This window comes from Medicago truncatula, chromosome 4 (genome assembly GCF_003473485.1).
Source record: "Medicago truncatula cultivar Jemalong A17 chromosome 4, MtrunA17r5.0-ANR, whole genome shotgun sequence".
Lineage (NCBI taxonomy): Eukaryota > Viridiplantae > Streptophyta > Magnoliopsida > Fabales > Fabaceae > Medicago > Medicago truncatula.
The window spans coordinates 60754063-60770650 of record NC_053045.1 but is presented as its reverse complement, the minus strand read 5'-3'; the positions used below and the strand labels follow the sequence as shown (position 1 = coordinate 60770650).

The following is a 16588-nucleotide window of genomic DNA, read 5'->3' as shown; positions in this document are numbered from 1 at the left end:
CTTGAATAATTGGCTATTGACAATTAGAAACTCTATAATTAATTGATCATTAGTGTGGTCCAACCTCAATAATTACCAATTCTATAACAGCCCGTAATTTTTGTAGTAATTTTCATAGAGAACGAGCTTATTCTAGGGGAAACTATATTTACCACTGATTAATTTTAAATTTAAACTAACAAATCATTGTAAAAAATACACAGAAACAAACAAATGTTAGGTCATAAGCTAAAATCAACGATGTCCTGGAAAAAATATTTTGTTTCAAAAAAACGAAAAAAAGACTTATTATCTAAGTCATTTGAAACTGAGAGTTATACTTTAATTAAGGACGGAAATAGTAAAATCAATGGCAAAGATGTTTCCTGCAACATTAGCTAAGTAAGGATATGTTTTAGGAATGTAATGAATTTTTTCAGTTTGGGACGTCTATGTCATCTAAACAGTTGCTACGTCATTGTCACAAAATTTAGGCCGATCTAATCTAATTTTTTAAAAAGTAATGATACATTGACCATCCTATATGACAACCCTCCATTGTACACCCTCATGTGCCATTTGTTTAGTGGACGAGGGAGAAATGAATTGATAAAAGGGAAGAGAAATATAAATAAAAAATGTCATTTGGAGTGGTATATGAGTGGTATGGTAAAAAAAGGATGTCAACCCATAATTTTCCTTTTCTAAAATGCCCTTAGATTCATAGTACCGCAAAATTCTAGAGGAAATTGCTTTCCATTATATGGGAAATCAATATTCATCAAACTACATGTTTGTTAATACTATGTAGTTCGAGTCATCGAGTGCATATAACATTTAGGGTTAATCTTTCGGTTTTTTAGAGGAAAGACCTTCATAATTTAGCGTTTAACCATAAAATAATATAATATGGCTAAGAATTGTGCCACCAATGAATCAAACTCGGGTTCTCCCGAACGATTGGTACTGTAACTCTAAAATAATTCAAAAGTAAACATTTACACTTTTTTATAGTTAAATTTTAATAAAAATATCACATTTCTTCCCTTTTAACAAGACAAAATGTAGCATATTAACCACAAAAAGCTTCTACCTACCTAGTACGAGATGTGCACAAATAGAACTCAAAGGTAAATACAATACCACAACAAAGAAACCAACAAAGCATGTAAGCTAAGTGGCTAAATTGACGGATTCACCCACCGATGATTAAGGTCAAAATCTAACATTGAACTTTTAGTTTTCAACCATGAAAAAGATAATAGCTTAACTTTATCAAAGATATGAACAAGCGATACTTCATTTTGTCAGAAATAGCGGTTGTTATGTTCCCTCTAAATAACCCAAACACAAACAAACTAAATAACATTAAGAGAATTTTTTATTACTATATTATAAATCCACCTTTTATTTAAAATAGTAAGACAGGTCGTATGGACCTCTTAAATAAAATAGTAAATAATATTATTTTCAATTATTCTTATAATTTATATATAATTTACCACTTTTCAATTATACTATAAATCCACTTTTTATTTAAAATAGTAAGACACATCATATGGACCTCTTAAATAAAATAGTAAATAATATTTTTTTCAAATATTCTTAAAAGTAATTAACATTTATATACCGATACATAACTAATTTTTATTTATACAAAATTTAATTGATTTTTCTAAAGTATTTCATAGATTTAATATATTAATTTTTTATCAGATAGAAATTAATAATAGACAATTGATAAAATAATAATGATTTCTGTTTATAATAAAGGACAACGTAACTAAAAAAGAACACATCCTATAAGAAAAATTGAAGTGCTACCTTTGTTCATTTGGGCCGATCATAAGGTAAGACATGACGTATATTGAATATTGAATATATGAAACAAAGGAATAATCATAAGATATGATAGGAAATAAAAATGATTAAAAAACTAAAATTGTCAAATACTATCATGATTAAGAAAAGTTTTCCAAACGGAGTCATAAGTCAAGTCTAACGCATGGTCTTACTTCTCCTCTCCCATTTTATTATACATCATTATTAATAATTAGTATCATATAGTATAACCACTCCATATATAAATGTAACACTAATATTATTATTATTTGTTTGTGATGAAAACAACAATTCGTCAAAAAAAAAAAAAAAAAACTGATTGAGATTGAATGATCTACAAGACCATGACCAAACCCAACAATAAAATCTGTATTAAATCCACCTTAGCCCTTCCCATAAAATCCCAACTTTCCCAATAATATTTATTTGACTAAATCATACTATCATTTTCCAACACCCTTCTTTTCTACTTTTCTTTCTCTTTTCTCAACCAACTAACTATTGTAGCCATGGAAAGTGATGACGAATGCAATACAGGTCTATGTCTCGGTCTTGGAATGGGTGCAACGAAGGTGAAGAAGCAGAAATTGGTGAATAAACCTGTGATTGCACCTTGTTTTGACCTAGCTTTTGAGCTTTGTTCAAAAGGAGAACCTATGAACGTACACAACAACAACAAGGGTGAAAGAATCAATTTGGAGAGACACCAATATTATCAAAATGTAACGTGTAGCACTGATTCTGATAACAACAATAACAACGATCGTAGAAAGAAACTGAGGCTAACAAAGGAGCAATCATCCATGCTTGAGAGCACCTTCAAGCTCCATAACACTCTTAATCCGGTATCCATTCATTCATTCATACCAATATGTATTGGCATGTAACATAATCTGTCATATTGTGATTTTAGCAACATTAAAAAATATTATGTATAAGGTTGTAGAACTTTAATAGACCGAATTATATTATTATTTTTAATGGCAAATTGAAAAACAAATTATTTTCTATTTACTATTTCTTTTTTGTTCAACTATAATATAATTAGTTTTTCTATTTGACAAGAACTTTATGCGTTAGTTTTGGATTCACATATATATGCAGGTTCAGAAAATAGCACTTGCTGACCAATTGAGTTTAAAGACAAGACAAATTGAAGTTTGGTTTCAGAACAGGAGAGCAAGGTACGTTAATTAATTAATTTATGGGTCCATTTCATTGATCTTATAACTATGTTGTTACTTTTGTCTAACATTAATTTTTCTTCATATTATCTGGGTTTCGTAACTGAATATATCACCTATTTAATTTTATTTATTTATTTATGTTGTTGACTAAGTTATCGATTGTGGATGTAGGTAGTAGTATTATAGTATTTAATTTCCATTAGTTTATAAATTGTTGTATTTATTATTTATACAACACAGGACTAAGCTGAAGCAGATAGAGGTGGATTATGAGTTGTTGAAAAAACATTGTCAAAATCTAAGTGATGAGAACAAAAGATTAAAGAAGGAATTGCAGGAACTCAAGGTTGTTGGACAATTCCCGTTATGCCCTCAACGTTTATCATCAAAACCAGTGGTGACTCATAGTACTTTGTGCTCTTCTTGCGAGCAGAAACCGTTGAAGCACAATGAAGATCAGAAGAATAATTTATTAATTGATGGTTAATTAATTAAATTAGAATTAGAGGTGGGAAATTGATAATGCTTAGATATTAGATTGCTTTGTTACAGAAAGCTAGCAAATAATCAGGGAAAAAAAAAATGAAAACACGTGTATCCCCAATTCCTCACATTAGGTATATGAAATTGGGACGTTGGTTAGACACGTGTAGTTTAATTAATTAATTTTTTAGGTGCCTCTCTTATTGATTCAATATATCACTCAACATTTCTTTTTTTGATTGGACTCACTATTTCTTATACTTGTTATATTATTTGATTGAATGAAGCTATATATGCTATTTAGTCAGTACGTACAGATAAGGAATAAGTGTTTGGATGGTTGAAATTCAAAGAGATTGATCAAAACAATTCCCTAAGTGAGTCCACTAATTAATAATTAGTAACAAGGATTAAATTGTTGGAATAATGAATCTGATCTAGCTATATAGATAGGATTTTGTAATCGATTTGATTCAATTAATCCATATCCTATATATCTATGAACCACTTCATATATATTCTGAATAAAAACTAGGTTCTTGATATCTTTCTTAATTTATTATTAATATGGTGTGTGGGGTTCTAAGGAAGTCCTACCCAAATTTCTCAATACATTTCTTCTTGACGTGTTTTTAATTATACATACATACATGCATACATGTTGGAGTAAACTTCTCTTCATGGGACCATGGTCTTATATATCTTTAACGTATAACTGATTTATTTTTAATCAGAAAAAAACTTACGCGTTTTCAAAAAAAATAAAGGATCGGAATGGAAGGAAGATTATGATCGCTATATATCTTAATATTCCAAATATATGAATGTGTGGATGCGTGCTTTAGTAATTTGGTCACTCATGATTACCAACCCGCAAGTAGGTTTTCAAGTCAAAGTAGCAAAGGCAACAACCCATTGAGAGGAATTGCATGGGATGATTGACAAGTCCTAACACTATCCAAGCAAGTGCAAATGTTTCTAATCTTTAAAAATCATTGCTATGAAAGAATTAATGAGTGCGCTTGCTTATGATGATATTTTAAAATAAAAATGATGTACACAATACATGCTACAAGTTGGTATAATGCATGTAAAACTATAGCGTGTTTTTTTTTGGGAGATTGGGGAGTCAATATATAAAATGTCTCCTAACATCTATCTATCTATCTATCTATCGTTTAAATCACGACGGGACTCCATATAAAATAGTTCAATATTATTTTTGTTTCAAAAGGTGTACATGTGTTGGATCCCATAAATCCTACGTTGAAGAAACAACAGTAATAGTCTCTCGTTTTCGTATCTACCTTTTTGGACACGTAATGACCTAAAATTCCTTCAATTGAAAGGTTACAACCGATTTTATTTTATTTTATTTTTACAAATTTTTAATAGGAAAGAAAGCCCTTCCATGATTTACACTGCCCGATTTACTTTCCTACAAAATTAGGGAATTGGATTCCCCGGTTGCAACTATGTCACACATACAGCTACTAGTTCGTATCTGTTTGATTTAAATCGACAGGTGAGATTATTTCACTACACAAACAAATAGACGGTGCAATATGAATCTTTCGATCCTAAATAAATGATCGAGATTAACTACTCTGGGATATTGCATGAATTGGACGGTAGACGATCGCAATTCCAAAATTAGTACTATGAATTTTTTTTTATGTGCTCTCATATTTGTACATAATATTTTCTTTACCTTGTATTATATTTTAAATTAGAATTATAGTCAAAATAGTGTACATTTAAGTACATAAAATGGAATATATTTCTTAAACGTGTTTACCAATTTCTAGTGGAATGTCATAAACAATTTGGACGGAATTCCCAAATATCTTCATAGCAACAAAACTAAATCATGTTCAGGACAGCAAAAGACAAGACTCCTTTCTAAGAAATTTATTTTCTTAAAGAAATCGAATTAGGAACCTAGTATATGAAGACCGCAAAAATAAAAAATAAAAAATAGTAAGGAGGAGTATTCTCATACATTTTTTTAGGGATCAAACAATCTTCTTAATTACCAGTATTCCCCTGTCTCATGATAAATATCTTACTTTTATTTTGAAGGAAATATCTTTACTTGGAATTGTGCATAATTTTTAAGAAAATAATTAGGTGAGGTTGATTTTTCCTTAAAAAATGTTACTTAGGTTGATTTTAATTATCAAATAAATTTCATTTGCTAAAATATCTTTATTTTTTTTATTTTATTTTTTTTAAAAAATCAAAATGGGATATATATATTAAGGTACCGTTTGGCCAGACTTTTTTTCGGTCTAAAAGTTACTTTAAAACAAAGTTAAAATAAAGCTCTTTAAGAAAAAAACTAAAGTTATTTGGTTTCTTTATTTTTTTCTTAGTTCTAAAGTTATTTGGCAAAATATTGTACAAAACTCTGAATTTATTATTTTTTTGGTGGTGTCCGGAGTTCGAACCCGCGACCTTGCATATATTTATGCATTGTCTATATCAACTGAGCTAAGCTAGATAATAGTTTGTTTTTATCTTTTCCAATTATATTGTATAACAAATTTTGTTATAAGAATACCATATTTTTGGTGTCATTGAAAAAGATATGAATTTATATTATATGATATTATATTTGTTACATTGTTGGTGTCATTGAAAAATATATGTTTAGTTTTTTTAATAAGAAAAAGATATGCATATATATATATATATATATATATATATATATATATATATAAGTATAATTTTTTAGGCATCTACACTTGTACTTTTAATTAAAATCAAAATTTTATAAAAATAATAATTGTACGCATTACGCAACACTAAAAAAATATACGCATTAGCGTAACAAAAAAAATAAACATAAAATATTACTCTAAACGCTAATGTGTGTGTGTGTATATTTGTGAGGTTGAAGAAAGGGAATAAAAATATTCGGTGTCATTCAATGACAGCATGAATAAATATATTTGTGAGGTTATGATAATTAAACGATATTAAAATTAAATATATAAGTGATAAAAAGATAATAAAATTCCTTCAAAAATAGATAATAAAATTAAATTGATCCTCCTTTAAAAAAATTATATGGACCGGTTAAAAAAAAAATTAAATAGAAGAAAAAAACAAATTGAAATATAATATTAAAAAATAAAAGAAAAGGTTGCATGCGTGAGTTGAAGAGAGGTGCTTATGAAAAATAGCATTCAACAACTTTTGGTTAAAGCTCATTCCATTCAATTTTATGCATTCTAAAAAAGGTACTTTTTTTAAGGTACTTTATTGATACTGTGTTTGGCCTAGCTTCTTAAAAATGTAGAGAAGCTGAAAAAAAAAAAAAAAAAAAAGTCGGGTCAAACAGTACCTAACAACGGCGATGAAAGCTCCTCAGTACAAGGTGTACCCAAGAGTTCACCCCGATTAACAAACAGTTAATACAGAGTAATTACAACAAAAGGTCAGTCGATACCCAAACACTGAAAAGGGTCCGACCACCATCTCTGAGAGCTGTACACAAAATTGGTGTTTTTGGCTTTTAGCCACCAAAGCGAATGAAATTTAGCTTTATTGAAAAGCTGTAAAATCGGTGTTTCAATGTTATTGAACACCCTGTTATTGCGTTCATTCCACACCAGCCACACACAAAGAAGTCAAATTAATTGTAAGAACGACATGTGAGCCTTTGAATGGCCTGTAGAATGAGTGAATGTCTGTGGCCTGGAGAAGACCGCTCCTTTGAAGGTTAAGTTTTGTTGGTAATCTGTCCTTCAGCAAACGTGATGTAAGATTTTTACATGTCATAAAACTATTTACACGTAAGTATAACAGGATCGTTTCCGCACGGAGTTGCGTATTTCATAAGCATTTTCACAATATTTGTCACATTAAGTGTTGGGGTATAAATTGTTTGTTTGTGTAAAACTATTTTCCTATTCGACATAAAAGTAAAACGAGAAGAGATGGGGCTATTTCGCTTGGGGTCAGAGACATCAACCAAGCGTAACAGCTGCAATCTCTCGATCGATTAACGGATTCTAGCTTTTTAAACAATATTATCACAATCACTCGACAATATCATTCGTGTCCAAATGATATCGTTATTTCTAAGGGATCGTTTAAACATCGATTTCCCAAACATTTAAACGATCACAAAGTCGATTGGATAGTTTAATTGACGATTTCCCGATCGATTAAATTACCCAAAAGCATTAAGTCCTAGATTAAAAGTGATTATCAAATATTAACATCCATGTCTAGAGTGATAACTTAAGATAGATTGTTATTCTATTTCTAGATTCAAAAGTTTGTGTCCATATCATTTTGAATCTCAATAAATCATTAAATGCAAGAATAACAACAATATTGAATAAATAGCTAGAACCATATATTAAATGATCAAAAGATTACATAATAGCTTGTTTGAATACCTCAAAACCACAATAGTAGATGTAGCTACATATGTCTATGATAGCTTTGCAAAGGATGAAGATTCCATGACAAGATTCATGATGTCTCAATGAATCTTGGGTTGAATCTACTCCTAACTACCTTGCTTTGTGTTTCTCTCTCTAGAAAAGCCCTAGTCTCTCTCTAAAACCAGAAAAATATCAAAGACAATGTAAAATAATGGTTGGAAAGAGAAGAGAAAACTATTTATATGGGCCACTTCTGCGAAATTTCGCTAATAGCCAAATATTTCGCTATTGGTGAAATGTATGAAATCTGCCTCTGCACCAATGGAGTTGTTCCACGTGTCCCTTATCCACTTGATTTCCTGAAGTTCGCTGATGGCGAAATTCTTCTGGTGCAATTTCGCTAATGGCGAAATTTGGACTTCTGCTTCTGAACTTCGCCCACAACTTCGCTGATGGCGAAACCTCTATGGAACTTGCAATGCTGTTCGCTAATAGCGAAAATCTTGTGAACTTGGTACAATTTTATCCTTGCTTGCATTTTCCTGCACAAAAAGGGTTGAGTAAGGCATGTAAAGTATAAATGGCATTATTGCACATAATTGAAGCTTTTCCATCGATAACTTGTAAAACAAATCATTAAAATGCCTAAATTAACACAAGATTTATATCACTTTTGAGCACTTATCAAAACGCCAAGCAACAATAGAGACTTTCAACGGCACCTGCTTATGCCAGACAAGCTCATCTATTGCATCAACTGTAAGGAAGGTCGGAGATGTCAGAATTTAATAAGCACCTTCATTGTATAGCCATCATTAGTATCCGAATCCCACTGCCACCTGTCAGAAACATTATCATGTACAACAACAATGTCAACTAAAATCCTACACTCCTCTACCATCTCTTCCTCCCACACCCACAAGCTTCTCTTCCAACTCCACGCCTCACCACCTGCCCCCCACCCTAACGCCGACATGTCAGCGACCGTGCTAAATTTATTTGATGCAAGATCAAATAAACGAGCAAACCTTCTACAAAGAGTAACATCATCAACCCATCTATCAAACCAGCAAAAGGGTTATTTCCATCCCCTAACACTTTCGACACCCTCTCTGTAAACCAGCCCCCATCATCCTCACTTCTTCCCTCCCTAATCTTCGCTATCTCCCTCCACCAAGATGAAACACTCCGGCCTCTAACCTCCAACCTCTCTGCCTCCTCACCATATCTCGCCACCAAAACCTGCCTCTATCCAGCTAAAATATCTTTATTAATTATCACTAGTAGAGTAGTTTAGATGAGATTCAACAAATAAATATAATGGAAAAAAATTAAAGTTTTATTGGTATTTTAAAATGAAAATATTATGATAAATAAATATTGCAAATGAAACATTTTTTATAAGACGGAGGATCGGGCGAGTCTGCCAGTGAAATGGATTGAAGCAAAAATAATTTGAACAGCACATTTTTTTTTGGAAAGAATTTGACCAGTACATTTAACAAGTTTTTTTTTAGTAAAGCACATTTAGCAAGTTTTCTTCCCTATAAACCACACATAATACTCTCTCAATCTCAAAACATTTTCTAGACATTTGTTTTTGACAACTACAACTCAAATACATCAACATAGCAAGATTAGATGTTCATGAGAGCTATTTATATTAATATTATATGTCTTGTGTTAGAGACGTCTCTGTTAGTTATATATATATATATATATATATATATATATATATATATATATCATTTTTGCTTCTTCAAAAAAAATAAAAAATATATACTAATATTATATTAAAGACATAATTTCTAAATAATATTCCTACTCAAGAATTTTTTTGCAGATGAATTATTCCATAGTTAAAAAAATGCAGATAAAATAACGATATTTCAACTATTCGCCTCAAAATTATTCCAACATGATAATGATATCTGTCGGACCCCATTCCCACTGTACAAGATTTTGAGACAAGTTGGTTTTCTTATTTTATTTTGACAAAGTGCATAAGATTGGGATTTCTTCCTTGGCATCTAAGCAAAGTGACTTAATAATTTTTCCCTACCATCTGTCAAATAAAATAAAATCTTTAAACATAAAATTTGACTTTTGTTAGGGAAATAAAATTTGACTTTTGTTCATGTTGTAATCTCATTTTTAATTTATATTACTGAAAGTTACATTGCCTTTTTGTCTATTTCACTATTTTTAATACATGCTTTTCCTATACGCCGTGAAAACAAGACCCACCCTAATGAAGAAAACACGGGATAAGAGCGTCTTTACACAGCCATAATAAACAAGGATCGCGGTCACAGGACACCAATCATTTGGTCATCTCTTTCATCAGCCTCCACCAACTCCATTGGCATTGCACTGCAATTTAATAACATCAGCAAGATTTGTATCTGGGTCATAATGGTGTGAAATACACCAAGGCTTTATTGAAAATATGATTATGAAAATTCCTAGTTCATATTTCTTGTGGAAGATTATATTTCTTGACTAGTTCTGCTGATAAAAGTTAATTTAACTCTTTGAATTTGACCTTTTCTATTAAACTTAATTTAACTTTTTCTAATTATAAGTTAATCTTGATGCATCTTAATGATATTTTCCATATAAAATCTCAATCCAACAATTCATTTTGTAAAATATATAACCTATAGAGAAAAAGTGAAATAGTTTAAAAAAGCGAATAATTTAAGCACTTTACTAAAATATCATCACACCAATGTGGTGAAACGGGAAATTGATCTAGTATGAATAATTTATGATAAGAGTTTTTTTTTTTTCTTCCCTTTTACAGTGATAAAAGAGCATATTTGAAATGATGGTCCTAAAACATTGTCCGCCTGTTAACCCATTTGGGTTGGTCTGGTGATAACTTGAAATCTTCGAGGGTGTCCCTATTTCAAGTTCGATTCTCCCCGACACCAATTTATGTGGCTAATTTGGTTTAAATTGTAATACACAAGTAATTATGTACGCCTTTTTTGAGAGCAGTCAATTTGTTAGTTTGTGCTTAAATTGTATAACTTTAAAGAATTTTAAATAAAAAATACTGTAGAAGTAAGTGAATTTTGTCAAAAGTTATTTTAAAATATTTATGGAATTTATCCAAGTGTGTGAATGTGAGAGAGTTTTTTAAGTGATAATAAGAAATAAATTTTTACTTACATAGGAAATAAAAACATATTGTTAATTGATTTATATAGGAAATAAAAACATAAAGGTTACCATTAATTCAAAAAAGTAGATAAATGTAAAATTGCATGGGACTCACAAATAACAGATTTAACCAAGGTCAGTGCTTTTTTCATATTGAGAAGAGGATAAAAAAAAAAAGAACTTAAATATAACAGACATTAGCAAATAGAGAAGGACAACAAGCAGGAAAAATAAAATAGAGATGCAGTCATGACGAGAGAGACATACCTGATCTCGTAATGGAGTAGATAGAAACAAGATATCGAGTGAGTGTGGGAGAATGAGACCGATGAAGAGAGGTTAAGGTTAGATAAAATGTAAAAACTTATACATCAAAATCTAAACAGGTCGAATCCTACACCCCAAAGCCTGGTTAATTTATATATGCTTTTAACGTACAAGAGACATTTGATGAATAAGCTTATCCAACGGAGTTCCACATCAAACAACCGATGAGATCAAGACCCTTACGGGTGAAATGAAACACAATCCTGCTGAATTCAAGGGGTGGAAATTTAACCATCAATGAAAAAGCCTTATCATGCTATTAGCTATTGTGTTGATTTTTTCATGTTTGAAGAATTGTCATGATATACAACTAATGGTACACTTTCCATTGTCCTCAATTGCCTTTCTCTTTTTTACTTCTTTCTTTCCCGCACAAAAAGTAAACTCCTTCAAAGAAAGGACTCTTTAAGTTAATTCCTTGAATTAGTCTGTTGCAAAACCAAAGTGGCATAAATTAGCTCATTCCATGCATCAGGGACCCCAGGAAGACACCAATGGCTGCAGTCCTGCCGCTTTAAGGAGACTTTCCTTCCGCCTGTTATGCTCTTGCCAAAGACAGATGGGTGACCATCCTTGCGGAAATTAGTCAGCTTTGTGACATTTAGTAGCTTAACTGGAACCTTCATTCCCTGGATCACTTCTTCCACTATCTTCATTTTCAAAGGATAGTTATTCAGGATGGACCCATTTAAAACTGGTTCAGTTTCACCGTTGCATGACCCACCTGAGTCCCAGTCTCCACCTCTGTCCAAGATTCAGCAGCAATATGATATGACTTATGGAGCAATTAGTAGTGGTGTACAATTAGCAGCATACTTTTTATTATTTGAAAAGAATGTGCTTGAGAGTATATTGCTACTTGCTAGCATTTCTCTCTTCTACTTTCCTATTCTCCATAATGATGTTGGAATATAAGGTTTTGATTTCGTTTACTAAATTTAGCTGTTCTAAAGTGAAAGGGTGCATTTTAGATAGAAAAGTGTGAAATTATAACTAATGATTTGCAATTCAGCTAAGTGATTTTCAACTTCATGGTTTGCTATATGTGTACTGTGTTTTCACTTTTCATAAAACCTCAGCCATTGATTTCCAGACAATAGTTATAACTGTATTTTCTCGCTAGAGTGCACTCTAGTCTTCACTTAAAAGTAGCTAAATCATTTAAAAAATTTACAAAATACGAGGCCCTCGGTAGAAATAAACTGGAAAACGGACAAGGAAGCATCAGAAAAATATCATAAAAAACATTGATACCTGAAATGAGCAGAAGAATATCCACGATAGTAGACAATCTGCTTTTTTGGATTGATATTATTGTCGATCCATTTTCCCCATGTCTTTATAGCCTTTCTGTATGCCTCAACTCCATCAAATTTTGGATATAGATAATCACCTTCTTTATAGTAATTTATTCTGCAGAAATCATACACAGTATTTAATATAATTATAAAAATTATTCCCATTGTTTATTTTTGATAGACGATTTGTTAATTTTATGAAATGAAAGACAAACCAACACATAACAGGGAATAAAAACTAATTTGTGAAAGGGAAAAAAACCAAAATTTAACAAGATAAACATGTTAGACAACAGTGTCAATTCTTGCCTAATACATATAATCGGTTGATAGAATAGTGTATGCGAACATTCGTTGTTGCCAAGAGAAGTTACAAATATAGGTCAATAGTCTAGTGCAGCAAATACTTAGATAAATCCTTTTTATTTTTTGACCATGTTAGAATTCAATAAACATGGGGGAGACAAACAAACTCGCACAACCAGTTTCCTGAATTGAATGTACACAATCAAAATATGAAATACGAAATAATTGTATCCTAACCCTCGAGCAGTTTTTCCATGAGCCCACCAGTGCCCGGTGTTGAAGACGAGAATGTCAGCCCTCTTCCAACGGTTGGACGTCTTGTCAATCCGATCTATTGATAATGTAGGATTTGAACTCCCTTGTGCATTCATACGAACTCCTTCCCTCACAAGGAAATGAGATCTCACAAATGACACTGTACAATCATAGTCCTGCTCAAGCGTTCCAAAATCTTAGCATAATGAACAGCAGTGTGCCCATCCAGATTTTATTTTCACAGGGAAATGATGGAGTGCAGCACCTTAATCATTTTGTAAGCATTTTCATATTTTACATTTCATATAACTACCAAAATACAGACAGTACTTTATAAGTTACGAACTGATAGCTTCAAAGAGAGATGAATTCAATGTCATTTTCTGGGAGAAGAAACAAAATTATATAATAATAGCACAAGCTAGATTAAAATTTGCAAACATTTTTTATTCCAGCCCATCAAACCTTGAAGAGACAAACTTACAAAGAAAGTGAATAGATTACTGACAAAATATACTTTTTTCTAAAAGAAAATAATATGAAGTAGTTCATGTAATTGGCACTTTTTGCTAAATAACATTTCATTGAAAGAGAAAAAGTGTTTCAAACAAAAAATGATTGAAAAGTAAAAGAAAAAAATTACCTCAAATTTGAAAACAAAGTAGCCTCTTCCTTTAGATATTGTGTGACCATGTATCTCATACATTTTGCTCTTATTGTCCAAGCCTTCACGAAGTACACACAGAATGGACTCGAATTGGTTTCGGTTCATAGAATCTCCTACCAGCATTAGTTGTTTACCTTTCAGTCTTGCCAAAAAGTCCTTGGCACTAAACCTACAGTAATATGCGAAAGAAGTGGACGGAGAAAATATAAATAACCAACTTTCCAGCAAACTACTAACAGCTGAGAAGCAAAGGGTAGATGTTTGAAAAACACTATTGCATTATGACTCTTTTGCTATTTTTGTCATTTGCTAGACAACAACTTAACTTTTCTCACCATATCAAAAGAAGCTATGCTTGAAACTTTTCATAAATGTACCCACAAGTTTAAAATTGTTTCCACAAATAGAATGGTTAATGCCTGAAAAATTGCTGGCAAAACACGGTTTTAAAGGAACACAGCTAACTAGTTGAACATGCTTTTCAGTTTTCATGGGATATGAGTATCATTCCTGGAGCTCTTCAACTAGAATTAGCTTGAAGCTAAAGTTATGATACTAAAAATTCATTTAAATCCAAATCCATCTTAATCGTTTGACTTATAGTTTTCATTAGTCTCCATTTATCAACAGTTACAGGACTATCTACCACTAATCCAATCTTCCCTTTATAATGCAGCACTTGCATGTATTCTTCATTCCTATCAAAATGATATTTAACTTCTTTTCCATTACAAGTGCTACCATGACTTTCTGCACAGTGCTTATACTTACAATTTCTAGTTTCTAACCAACATCTTGTCCTGTGACCACTAGATAACATTTACAATTTTTCCCAACATTGAACTCAAGGCTCTATATTACCCAGTAGCATGTTTTATCCCTAAATAAAACCAAATTACTTCAATCCTATTTATGAACATCACATTGAACAAATGAACTAATCAAACATGCAAATAGTTGAAAATCACATAGATTAAGAAATTGATTAGAGAATGACCTTGGAAGATCACATCCATGAGGTTTCCAGCGCCATTTGGTATAACGAGTATCATTTCTTCCATTGATTTTGCAATCATAAGCTTCATCAACGTAAGGACAAGAACCTGGCTCATAAATCGGATAATCTCCATCCTCTACCCAAGTTCCATTGTATAAATCGCATTCCTTCAAAGCTAGAATCGCATCATCAACCTCGTCCGTACGAGTATCAAAAATGGATTCAACAGATTCATGATCATCGACGGTGGCACTGTCAATGTCGGATTGAGGTTGAATCGCGGTAACGGTGGTGGAGGATTGTTGCGGTGGTGGCGGAGAGAGAGAAAGAAGAGAAGGTTTGAGTTGGAGATAGAGATCTGTGTGAGGAGAGAGAGGAGTGGTTGTTGTGTTGAAGAAGAAGAAGAATGAATAGAAGAAAATAGTGAGAAAGAACAATGCGAGGAAGAAAAGGGTCGCGACAGTGTGACGATTATTGTGGAAAATCATTTTCAGTCATGTTCATTGCTATCATCAGACCTGGATTTGGAAACATGATAAACTAGATCTTACATGTGAGATGCACGGACGAATTATTATTATACGTATATGGTTAGATTTACTAGTACTAATCTTACTACTAATTAATAATTATCATGATAAACATGATATGTTGTTTCTACGGGTTATGTCTAGAAGAATGACAAAATGTGATTTCGTTTAGATTTGTTTAGTCTTAACATTCGCAAGTGCTTGTAATCAATTTGAACATAACCAATCCTTTTCAAATATTAATTGCTTTGAGGGTATTTTAAAATGCTCCATTGACCAACTTAACGGAAACTTAACAACATATCTCACAAAGGCTTGACGTCGAGTTAGACAATTTTCCTTCCACCTTACACCATTGAATCTCGGACATCGCATGCCTCCCACTTAATCGAAGGGCTAACGACTTTGACTCAAAAATATTTGTTCCTAAGCCATTAAAATAGCCCATGTACGGTTCAAACAATTTCAAGAGAGGTTGGTCAACATAGACCCACATTTGTGAGGCCTCTCTTCCACTAAAGGTTGAAAGATAGTATAACTAAAGAATAAAACATACACAAGCACACCCAAGAAACGAAACAACTTATGTAAACCCAAAATAAACCCCCACAAAGTAGGATGAATTTGCGAATGAGCGAGAAAACAGTGTCTCATTAGTGTCACCTCAAAATCACTAAAGAGTGGGACCAAACTGAAGTTCATGAAAATAGGTCTGTACATCATGAACCCCACTTTTGGGGATCAATTACAAATTCGTACGTTGTGATAAGGGAGTGGAACCTCCCAGTCATCAGGGTGTCTGATCTATGTAATCTCAAACCTTCAAAAAATTATCAAAATTAGAGTACAAAGGTCAAAGGCGCATGACTTTCTCAGCTATCCAAGGATATTTGCTCGCATTAGAAGGTAGGTCTTGACTTCCCCAAATGGGTTACTCTACTCTCTTCACTCTCATATTCTTGCCCAAATCATAAGAAGATGACTTGGCCAAACTCTTACCTTCACAAATGGCTTGACACTCTACCTCCACTCAAGAAATCTCACAAAACAATCAACGATAAGGTAAGTAAGCCATAGTTGTAACCTCTCTTCCTTTCTCAAATCACTCGTTACCCTCAAACGTAAACAAAAAAAGGGGGAAGAAGAAAA

At 32.1% G+C, this 16588-nt stretch overlaps 2 protein-coding genes across 2 annotated transcripts; one reads left to right on the top strand and one right to left on the bottom strand.

Moving 5' to 3' along the window:
* Positions 1 to 2146: 2146 nt before the first annotated feature.
* Positions 2147 to 3735, top strand: LOC11443759 (homeobox-leucine zipper protein HAT22). Its single transcript, XM_003609958.4, has 3 exons — positions 2147 to 2666; positions 2926 to 3005; positions 3249 to 3735. Exons 1-3 carry the CDS (start codon positions 2331 to 2333, stop codon positions 3493 to 3495), a joined length of 663 nt encoding a protein of 220 aa, XP_003610006.1. The 5' UTR covers positions 2147 to 2330; the 3' UTR covers positions 3496 to 3735.
* Positions 3736 to 11264: 7529 nt separating this feature from the next.
* Positions 11265 to 15541, bottom strand: LOC11441724 (protein trichome birefringence-like 5). The gene is made up of 5 exons (XM_024782762.2): positions 14910 to 15541; positions 13889 to 14081; positions 13228 to 13421; positions 12641 to 12799; positions 11265 to 12130 (listed from the first exon to the last, which is right to left on the bottom strand). The coding sequence occupies exons 1-5, from the start codon at positions 15395 to 15397 to the stop codon at positions 11797 to 11799; spliced, it is 1368 nt and encodes a 455-aa protein (XP_024638530.1). The 5' UTR covers positions 15398 to 15541; the 3' UTR covers positions 11265 to 11796.
* Positions 15542 to 16588: the final 1047 nt, after the last annotated feature.